Genomic DNA, 11,574 nt, shown 5'->3' with positions numbered 1-11,574 from the left:
TATCCACAGGTTTACTAAATAATGCCGTAAATTGTTGCGTTATTAGGGATGCTTTGTGTCAGTGTTGGTCGGTGATTAAATTTTGACAGCCTATTAGCAAAGTTTGACAGGTAAATGGCTTGTTATTATCTGTGGGCAAGTTTGACAGACTATTAGCAGATTAAATTTTGACAGCCTAAGTGTAACTGGCTTCACAATTCGGTGGGATCCGAGCTTAGTCAAGACTCAAGAGTCTTAATATCTAGCTGTAGTGTACGTCTTGCGTGGTCTATTAACAAATTTGAAAGCCTATATATACACTGATCGAATTACATTTGAAAACAGCACTACTAAAATATCATTTGTACAGACATCAGCCTTTTCTTTTCATAGGTGCCCCAAAAGTAAAACCGTATGTGAAAATGGTTGAGGCTATCTTAGGTTCATAAACTGCCTGCTAGAACATATTTTTACGAAGGGTCCTTAAGAAAACCTCATGTGGAAATTATGTCTATTTTTGCGAAAAAAAAATCCTCTAAGGAACCATGCACGAAAATCATAATTTTTATCGAAGGTTTCTTAATTAAGAAAACCGACTATAAAAATAAAGTGATTGTATGTCAAAGTTGATTTTTTTCAGGCGGTATTATTAAGTAAAACCACCCTTAAAATACGAAATAGCTCTTAATGAGATCTACAACTTTTCTAGTTGAATTTGTTTTTCATTAGAGATCTTTTAGAAGCCTAAACATTCATCACAAGCCCTAGTTGATTTTAATTTGCGGATGTTGAATCTGCATGTACAAAACCTCAATTTCTATGTGCCCTTAGTTGAGGCGGTTCAAAGGAAAAATATTTTTTTTACTAGTGCAGTGCAGTTGTGTGCAGATGTTGGTGCATAATTACATGGTTCAAAACCTGGTGCCCAAAGAATTATATTTCACACGCAATATATGCTTTATATATATTAGGAATTCCGTAAATCTTGTGGATATAGCAGTGCACGCGCTTGTCTTTCATGTAAGAGGATAGTATAGTTGTGTCCTTCTGCAATCCTTCTCATGTTATACATCTTCCCTTTATGAAACATTCACGTTTTATGGATGGAACACATGTCTAAATTATTTATAATATCTAGTACAAAAGATCCTTTTCATGTTGTATGGATAGATTTATGTACAGACAAATCATAGTTATTTAGTATTTTCTCTAACAAAAGATTGAGTGCTCATATTTATATATGCATGTTGCCTGCTCTAATGTTAATTTATCTTGAGTTTTTTCTTAAACAAATGAGACAATTTTGTTGCTGTGTCCTTTTACTTCAAAACTTAAAAGTTGTATAATGCTGGTGTCAGTATTTATTTGTGACACATTGTACAGTCATCTTGCTCTAGTCAATATTAATTTCGCCCATCTTGCTCATTGTACAGTCATATAGCGTTGTCAATATTAATTTTGCTCATCTTGCTCTCCCAAGTCAATGTATAGTCTTACAGTCTTAAAGTTTGGGGGGATCAATTCCCTTAAAGAAAACAATGTTTTGGAAAGATTTGCCAAACTCGAGCATATTAATTGTATAATCTGCCATTTGGAATTTGCAAATATGCTAGTAGTAGTATTAGCTAGGGCTTCTGGAAGAGAACAGCACCTGTCCGCGAATCAGAGACTGGTTAGTTGAGAATAATTTTGTATACCTGCAGACCAAATTGCCTTGGAAAGCGTGCTACTGTGAGTCTGTGAGTAGTCCTTTGCATGCGTTAAAGGGGAAATTAGAAAAATAGAAAATGTCACATGCTTAAAATCCAAGCACCTCCAAGAAGCTACTAAACTGTATAACCCGCTGCTCTTCTTTCTCTTTGTTTATCTTTTTAAAATATATTTATAGATAGCTTATAGCATGCTATTGTACCTGCTCTAAGGGGAATGTTTATATCTAGGGGTGTAAAGTTTTGGCGTGTCATATCGGATATACGGACATACATTTGAAGTATTAAACGTAGTCTAATAACAAAACAAATTACGGAATCCGCCTGTAAAACACGAGACGAATTTATTAAGCCTAATTAATCCGTCATTAGTAAATGTTTACTGTAGCACCACATTATCAAATCATGGAGCAATTAGGCTTAAAAGATTCATCTCGCAAATTAGTCACAATCTGTGCAATTAGTTTTTTTTAGCCTATATTTAATACTTCATGCAAGTGTTCAAACGTTTGATGCGACAGGGTGAAAAATTTTGGGGTGGTATTTAAACAGCGCATAACTCACTTTCAAAAGTTTCTTGTTGTTCTAAATCAAACATATATTTCTTTTGACCATTAATTTTTTTGAAGTCTTAACAACATGTTAATTATATATTATAAAAGTATTTCTTATGGTGAATATGAAAATATAAATCTTGTTAGGGATTGGTTTTGGGTGGTCCAGCTGTAGCTTTTTTGTTGGCCTAACAGCGACCAGTCACGCTTAGTGGCGATCGATCTAGTACTAAGCCTTCTCCTTGGCTACTTGTATGTGCTATCGTTGCGTAATGGTGGATTTTTTTTTCTTTCTTTCCTGGCTACAGCTTTTCAGGACACTAGCCTTATAATTTTTTCCTTCTCTATTCAATGAATCATCTGTTTGGTGCAAATCGTTATAAAAAAAGAAAATATAAATCTTGTGATGCTAAACTATATGAGTTTGTAGAAATTGATGATTAAAGACTAAAATATTTGACTTAAAACAAATCTGGACCAACAAGTAATTATTTAAAACTGAGGAAGCAGTGGTACTACCAACCTTTGGTTCTAATTTAGTTGGTTTTGCGGGGTTAGTTGGGGAACCCAAACCCTTGGAATACCTAATCTATCAATATTGAATGATGTTTAAGCTATATATATAGTCGGACTTGGTTATGTCTCTTAATTTAATCTCTTTTATGACATAAAAGCAGCTATTTCAGATAATTTGGTCGATCTACCATATAAAACTAACTACAAATCAAATTATGCCACTAACACAGGTGTTGGTGGTGATGGATTGTTTGCTATATGATCTATTTGAAGCCATCGAGAATATGTGCTCTCATTCTTGTATGTTGTTTTAAATAGATAATTTCCTAAAAAAAAGTTAATATCTTTTCTTTTCAAAAAAATATGTTGTCATCACAATGTCTCTCCGTAAAGTTAAATTTGATCCACACGAATACAACAAAATCGGACTATAAAAACATGGGAATTATTACAGAATCCCTCGCTTATATAAAGCACAATGACTTGGCGATTTGCTGTATATCACTAGGAAGAAAGTTCCAATTGAGAATAGACTATACATGCCTAACTAAACACTGAGATAAAAATATTTACTCTTCAACATTATAGGAGGCAGAAACAGACGTTTCCAAACTTTTCATATCAAAGGAAGGTGCATGGCAGCTTACTCCAACAAATCTGAGCCTTATTATCAAAACTTTGTCTTAATTTCTTCCCGGCATTATGTCAACAACGGATCAGCACCTCCACATAATGGCAGGCAATGGAAACTAATTCTTCAATAAATTACCAATATATCAACAGAAATGATAAAAAAACCGAAATGTTTTGTTTTGTAATAATTAGCTAGCAGAACATAAAAATGTGGTTAAATTAAGGGAAATGGTTTTCGCAGACAACATTTTACCTGCATTTGTAGATGGTCCCATTTCCACATCGTTTTAACCTGTTAGAGACGGATGGTCGACCTCCCTTTGGAAATGTGTTTTATCTCTAGTGCGGTGATAATTTCGAGTTTTTCATCTTTTCTTTATTTGCTTTGATTTCAAATGTACTACCGGCTACCTTTGTTTTCAATTGTTAGCTGTACAGAGTGCTCTGTCATGGTTGAATCCAAAATTGAGACACGGAGTTGAACAGAAATAGGTAAAGAGGAGATTTAATTAATTGAGATAGTTAGTAGTAAAAGAAGTCAGAGGCATTAATCTGCTCAGTTGTAAGGTATAAAGTGCTGACATGGACAAGCTTAGCAGGTCGGCTAGTGAGTCAACTTGGTAGTTCGAACTGAAGGTTGTAAGAAATTTCCTATACAAAATTTTCTTTAGAGAGAAAAAAAAATGTCCCCTTATTTTTTGGAGAATCTTTAGAGAGAAATTTCCCCCTTAATTTTTGGAGAAGAGAAATCCAAAAGCAAAACACTGCGAACTTTTCTTCGAAAAGTTTAAAAAAAATATCAAAGGCAAACAGGATGCCGGTTGAAAATGTGAAATTATTTACCATTTTTCTCCTTGAGTGCAAAAAAAGAAAAGACAAGCTTTGAATTATGGTTCAATTAAATTCCGTGGTTAGGAGCCAAACTGGACACGAAAGTCTCACAGGATGCATGCGCACGTATCTTTGTACCTTTCCGCAAATTAAAGTGAAAATGGAATCTTTTTAAGATTGTTTTGAGCTTTGACTCGAAAGTTTAGATCAACTCACAAAAAAAGTTGAGATTTTGATGGCTAATGAAAATCGAAATGCTGCCTAAAAGGCAACGTGCACACGATCTGCCAACACACAGCTGAACTCTTTTCTACCTAAACCAAAAAAAGGAACACATTTTTAATTTCCAAGGTCAACATGAGGTGGATTTGGGTTTGCTACGTGCAACTGTTACTTGTAAATTATGTGAAATTTGACAAATTTTGGCCTGTTTGGATTGATGCTACCGTATGTCACAATGTTTGGATTTGGGTTTGCTGCGTGCAACTCCTACTTGTAAATTTTGTGAAAGTTGACAAATTTGTGTGCAATATTGTTGCGGCCGTATATATATATGGCTGCCGAGTTAATAGCTACAATTTACCACAGTTTGAATTAGGTACATTTTATTTTTCATAGGAAAATGTGTATAATATAACACCTATATTATGCCATATTTCTGAGTTTTTCTAAAACTTTTCCACAAAAGGCTATACAAACTTCACCTAAAAAACTTTATTTAAATATTTATTTGATACAAGTTGCCCAAGTCCTAGCGAAAGTATAGTACGGCACAATGAAAAGTAAACAGTACTAACTTCAAGTGAAGCAAAACATAATCAGAATTTGAGTGGGCAAGAGAAATTTCCGAGCACTGTGATTTAATTCCTCCAAGATTGAGCATTGGGATTTACTATCGTTTACTTTCTGCAAAAAAACAAAAAGAGATTTGCTCCACAATATAAACCATTATCCACCTACCTTTCTCTTTCACTCCTATATATATACTATGTTTTTTTCTCACAGAAAATCTTGTAGTCAAACCATGATCTTAACAAATTAATTGAGAATCAAGAAACAGAAAATCAATTGATACAAATCTCAGAAAAACTCATTTTCAACCGAACGGTGCTATGAATTCCTTGAAGCAGTGCTCTGTTTGACACGTCACTTATCAATACCTAAGCCACAGTTTGACAGTCAGATCACCTTGGAAAAAAAGCAGAGGGTTTACCTTTTCAAAAGCTTAATTACAACAGATGAGCAGACAAAAAGAATTACACTTTGCTAATGCTGAATTTCGTTTTTGCTTAAAACGCTAAAGTTAGAGAGGTAGGTGTTGATTTTTCGTTGCAAGTACAGAAAAGTTGCTGACAAATTAAATAAAAGCGACACAGATCAAGCTCTGCTCGTGCGGTAGATTTGTCAATGGAAACGAATTAGCTTGTAGTCAAGGCCCTCGGTCTGTTGTTTGATCTCCACCGGTTTTAGAATCTTAAAATTAAATTAAGTTAATTACTTTGCCAGTAAGTGGACTATTCAGACGAATTAAAGCCAACATCATTTTTTTGTAGATAATTTTTTTTAAGACAAGAGGATGGTTACATGCCTGAATTATGGATCCTCCGGATCATGGATGTACACAACAGCTTGTGAAGTTACAACTGAGTACCCGACAAAAAAGGTTAAAGGAATAAAAAGCTCATCTAACATCCACCTTTCAAAGCTCGTCTTAATTAAGGTATGCGAAAGTTAGAAGCTCGTACATGTTATATTAACGTATATGTATATTCATTATATATATAGTATGTGTTTATAAATGAGTATACATAAAATACTCATGATCAATTATCTCGTAGGGTGTGTTTGGTTTTTGGGATACTATGAGATGGGTCGAGAGTAAACTTGTTTTCTAGAATCTTTGGTTTAGAAACGTCTGGGATGGAATTATTTTCTGATAGGAATATCTCTAATTGAGTTGGTCTCTACAAATTGACTTAACTCGTCACTCCTATTCCCAAGACAGACATGTGGGTCCCACTTGTAGGTGCCTTATTTTATCATCCATGTATCTTGTACTATCTACTCTCTCCGTCTCAAAATAAGTGCAGCCATGGTTTTCCGCGTTCAACTTTAACCATTCATCTTATTTGAAAATTTTTTGAAAAAAATTAAAAACATAAGTCACGAGTAAAGTACTATTCATGTTTTATCATCTTATAACAAAAAAATGCTAATTATGAAAAAAATTTAAATAAGATGGACGATCAAAGTTGAACGCGAAAACTCATGACTGCACTTATTTTGGGATGGAGTTAGTAATAAGCAATGAAGGATCATCCCATCTTATATTTGGATGAGGGTTAGGTGAAAGATGTGACCACCTAAGGCCCGAGCTGGAAGGGGGTCCACCTATATGCTTGTGTTCAACTGTTCATAAGTGTTGATTTTGTATCAACTGTCCAAAAATTACGTTGTCACTCATTTTATATTATGGATGATGGTAATCTATTAGTTAGCAGTAGTTTGGTTTTTCATGTTCTGCATTTTAGTTTTTCAACTGTAGTGTAATATTATTTACAAGTTAACTCTTAAGAGTTCCTACTTAACGTATTAATTATGTTAGTGGTGTTTATTTTTGTCATTTTGGAGAATGAATGGTTTATAAAGTACTTCCTCCATTCTATAATATAGTAACCTAGTACCGGACGAGACACTTCATAGTACGACAAATCTGGATATGTTTCCTGTCCAGATTCGTTGTACCATAAAGTATCACATCTGGTTCTAAGTTGATATATTATGGGATGGAGGGAGTTGTATACTTTAAAAGTAAATTAAAACAATATTCAACCGAGAGAAACCATAATAACGATTATATCTTCAGGCCCTCGAAAATATAGAGCCGGTCATAGTTGTCCCCAAACCAAACGTATGCCTATGTCTATCGGTGAATCGAGAGATCCTCTTGAGCTTGCATGGAGGTTGATAAATCACAAGTCAAGTAGGTAGGCCAATCTAAGAGCCGAGCCAACAGTGACTGTCGAGATCCCCAAAAACTGACCTTTGACACCTCCACTGTGAAGAACACGTACTCTCTGAAACTCTGAAAGCTACCTCCAGCCAGCTTATTATGCATGATCCTCGCGTCTGAATTTAACAACCAATCCATGTCCATATCGACGCGCCGCGTACGCAGCGCAGCTCTCAATTTTGTTCATTTTTCACATGTTGGCCTCGTGCTGCACTGCTGCTACAGCCAAAGTGTGATCAAGCTGAAAAGGAGCGGCTGTACTGAATGATGTCAAAGCCAATGAGAAAAATTTAAATAAATTTAGCTGCAAATTTAATTACTTGTGTATTGTTTTTCAGGTCGTCAGTGTTAGGTCTTGGTGAACTGGAGAGATTTTGTTTGGGAAAGTGAGCGAGTGGCAGATTTTGCAGATCAAATTAAGGTCGCCGACAGAAATTTGACGGAAATTTGTGTGTACGCAGCAACAGCCGTACAAAGTCAAGTCCATGAATGAAGCTGACCAAACTCTCTCAGAATTTCAGCACCAAATAGTTTGGATGAAGATAGAACATTAAAAGTCAGTCCATCGTTTTTAGTTATCGTAATATGACCGTTTTTTTTTAAATGGTACTCCAGATATGTACGGACATTGCAATTTCAACATCTTTTTTCTTGGTCAGAATGTTGGATTCATCAGCTTTGTTCATTTCAATGGAAGGGGTCAAGTTCAGCTATCTGAATTTACAAGAAAAGGTACCAGGACAACATGAATTATCCTCTACCTTTTGGAACATACCAATCTCGTTTTGTCTGATCGTAACCGAGCGACGAGCAGCTGCCATTGCGGTAATCCCATGAAAGCACCTTCTTCATGAGGCCTCGCAACCTCTCGGCACCGGGACTAGGCTCGAATACCGAATCTTCACCCCTTGAGGAACATGGATCAGCTCCTCCTTCAGAGCTCCCATCGCACCATGCTCCGGGGGTGAACTGGCCTTCGGAGCGGTGCAGCAGCTCACGGTCGATTTTGTCCAGGACCTTGTCATCCTTGGGAAACTTCCGTGCAAACGGCGCGCCGCTCTTGACCATCTTGTTGAAGTCCTTCATGGAGAGCATATTTGGATGTTGCTTTGGAGGGTAGTCCCAAGCAATGTAGTGCAGGTCATGGCCAACCGCAGTGCCCCGAAACTCGTCCGAGTTGCAGATGACGGTGTGGAAATAACCTTCTGGAGAGGAGATGAAGTTAACATAGTACATAAGGAGTGTCCGTGGGAGATTGTCCCATCCCCATATGCAGTACTCGAGGAAGGTTTTTGTGAGCATTATCCAAGCAGAACCTGTCGATAAAAAGACGACTCTGATGTTAAGATACATTTAAGAGTCTTGTGTGTTTTGTATCAGGAAACATGTAACGCGTACAAGATAGAATGATGCTGATGTGCCTCTCGTATAAACAGGTAATTAATAAAAACAATATTTTGATTTCACAACCGAAATAGAAATATGTTTGCTAAAAACTGCATAACGCCCTTACACTTCACATAGAGCATTTGTTTATTCTGCATCACCCCTAGGCGTTTTGAACAGAGAGATCAAACTTCTAATTTTGTCAGTGCTAATGGAAGATTTGATCTGCCATTTCATCGGAATACCAGATCTAGTCAAACAAAAAATGATGACAGGAAGGAAGCAAGCAGGAAATGAAGCCATATTGTGGTCAACAGGAAAAGTAGCTCATTTCAAAACATCTTGGTGCATTCTAAACTGTAAGGGCTTGCTTTGAAAATTATTGATAACTCCGATGTCAAGATTGATACTTCAATCCAACATCCTCTGTTTTAACTCAAAACAACAACAACAAAAATCCTCTGTTCTCTCTCTCTCCCTCTACTTATTTATTTTTGCAAATAATGTCTACTTATTTATTTTCGCAAACATAAGAGGGCATGTGGACATAGTGAAAAGCAAGAGGACACACACTAATGCTAACAATAAGAAATGGTCTATTGCAATCAATATTGGTCAATCAAGTATTCAACGCTACTGTCTGCTACCATGAAGTAATTACTTACAAACCAGCACTATTCAAAGGTCAGTTTGGAATAATAGTATCATAAATATTTAGATTCCATACCCATGCCAATCGCTGCATGAATGCATCGTTAACTTGTGGGCAGAATCATAATAGCTTTCTAATATGCCAAGTAAGACATATAGAAATCAGAAACATGCTCACCAGTATATAACTTGAAAGATGTTGGCAATTCTCGCCGCTCAGTAGTCATGGTAAGATCGAACTTTTTTGATAGATAGAGCCCTGGGTCCACAACAATAGGTTTTGCTCTTGAAATCCTGTGAGAAAACCACATAAAGCATCAGAACAAGTAATCTGGATAATCAAAAGTAGAGAGAACTAGATAACGTGAAAAAAATTGAAAATACTGAAGACTAGAAGGAAACTTACACTTTCCAACCAGATAGTTGCATGTGTTCTATAAAATTAAGATTTCTCGGCAAGGAAGAGAACACATGAAGTATATCTGCAGAGAAAAATAACGTTTAGCCATGCAAATACTTATACAATGCCATTGAATGTTGCAATATCCTCAATGAGGATTAAAGCTTTCATTACAGCACACTTTCATTTTCCTGAATCTGAAGCTTGCTAATAGTAGCTAGCAAGCTCTACATAACTGATGCCAATGCAAAGAAATCTAGTTGAGCTATCAGATAGGCTATAGCATACACAACGAATTTAACCATTACAGTTACACAGATGCTAATTGCTGCCCTTCAACAATGCTACCCTAGAGGCAAATCCTAAATTCCAATCTTTTCAGTGGCACTCCATAGCTAAGAAAATATCTCCACATCCTAGAACAAACACAACAATATGTAATTGAAATTCAGCTGACCTGAAGAACACTGACCATCCTTTGTCATCAAGTAGACAATCCTAGAGGCAAATTCGGTGGCATTTCATAGCTAATTAACAAAACATCTCTACATTCTAGAACAAGCACAACACACAAAGTAAGCTAAAATTCATTCAGCAGAGTAATCAGAGCACTGACCATCCTGCGTGACGAGGGGGTAATCGGAGGCGCTGAGGTTGATGAACCAGTCCCACTCCAGACCCTCCTTGAGGAGGATGGAGACGGCGTGCAGCGTGCAGGCCACCATGGTTGGCCCCTTGTAGGTGACCAGGTTGCCCTTGGCGATGACCCTCACGTTCCCGACCTCGCTGAACATGGCGTCCCCCTTGACGTACATGGCCAGGTCGATCCGCTCCCGCGGCGGCGCCTCCAGATCGAGGTGGAGGATGTACTGGTTCCGCGGGTGGTAGATCGCCTGCAGCGCCCGCCTCATCCGCGCCCCGTCCCCCTTGGTTCCCTCCAGGAGGTAGGCGATCCGCGGGGGATCCGCGGAGGAGGCGTCCGAGTTCACCGCCGCGTCGTCCGGGTTGTCGCCGTCGTCGGAGTCGGAGTTGGAGTCGAGGAGGCGGTTCTTGATCTCGGATTCTGCGGCGGAGGCGGTGTCCCAGGTGGCGACGTCGATGAGGATGGAGTCGTCGTCGCCGTCGGCGAGAGAGGGCGGGGAGAAGAGGCCGCATGCCGCGGCGAGGAAGAGGGCCGCCGAGACGAGGAGGCTCGCGGCGAAGGGGAGCAGCCACCGCCGGTCACCCGACGGCCGCCCGAGCCCCCAGCTCTTCCTCATCCCGCCGCCGCCGCCCAATTCCAGACACCAGGAGACGGGACCTTGCCACCGAGTCACCAATTCGCCATGGAATCCGAGCTCGAGCTCGAGCTCGAGAGCGAGATCCAATCGGAGCTAGGCGACGCAGCTCGCAAGCTAAGCTAAGCTTAGCTACCGAACGCAGCAGCAGCAGCGGAGAGAGTGAAGCTAGGAGGAGAGAGAAGTCCATAATGCCTCCCTCAACTTATCCCGAGGAGGAAGAAGTGGAACTCCTCTCCAGTAAATGAGTCGGCCTACTAGGCCCAATAAAGAACGGCCCAAAAATCTGCCCATGACGAGTGGGCCCCATGGCTACGTGGCAGGATCCGCACGCGTGCCGCTTGGCTGGAAAACCTGACTGCCATTTTTCTCATGACGATCTCATCCACACCCAGGTGGCAGACATGTGGGCCCACGCTTGATGGAGCCCACCTGCCATTGAGACATGGGAACACGTCCTGGTAAGAAGTCAACACCGCTTAGCACCGCCGACTCGTCTTACCCTCACACTGACAAGTGGGACCCACGAGATGGGTACAAACCACAGTCCAGAGCTGACGACTGCGGGCCCACCAGTCAGCCTCCCCCCCCATTAAAGTCGAAACCCCACCTCACCCACCTCTTC

At 39.1% G+C, this 11,574-nt stretch overlaps 1 protein-coding gene across 1 annotated transcript; it reads right to left on the bottom strand.

Annotated features, from left to right (window-relative positions):
* Window positions 1-7,725: 7,725 nt before the first annotated feature.
* On the bottom strand, window positions 7,726-11,121 carry LOC127781676 (beta-glucuronosyltransferase GlcAT14B-like). Its single transcript, XM_052308681.1, has 4 exons — window positions 10,289-11,121; window positions 9,679-9,754; window positions 9,451-9,566; window positions 7,726-8,551 (listed from the first exon to the last, which is right to left on the bottom strand). Exons 1-4 carry the CDS (start codon window positions 10,929-10,931, stop codon window positions 7,986-7,988), a joined length of 1,401 nt encoding a protein of 466 aa, XP_052164641.1. The 5' UTR covers window positions 10,932-11,121; the 3' UTR covers window positions 7,726-7,985.
* Window positions 11,122-11,574: the final 453 nt, after the last annotated feature.

This window comes from Oryza glaberrima, chromosome 8 (genome assembly GCF_000147395.1).
Source record: "Oryza glaberrima chromosome 8, OglaRS2, whole genome shotgun sequence".
Taxonomy (NCBI): domain Eukaryota; kingdom Viridiplantae; phylum Streptophyta; class Magnoliopsida; order Poales; family Poaceae; genus Oryza; species Oryza glaberrima.
This window is presented reverse-complemented; position numbering and strand designations above follow the sequence as displayed.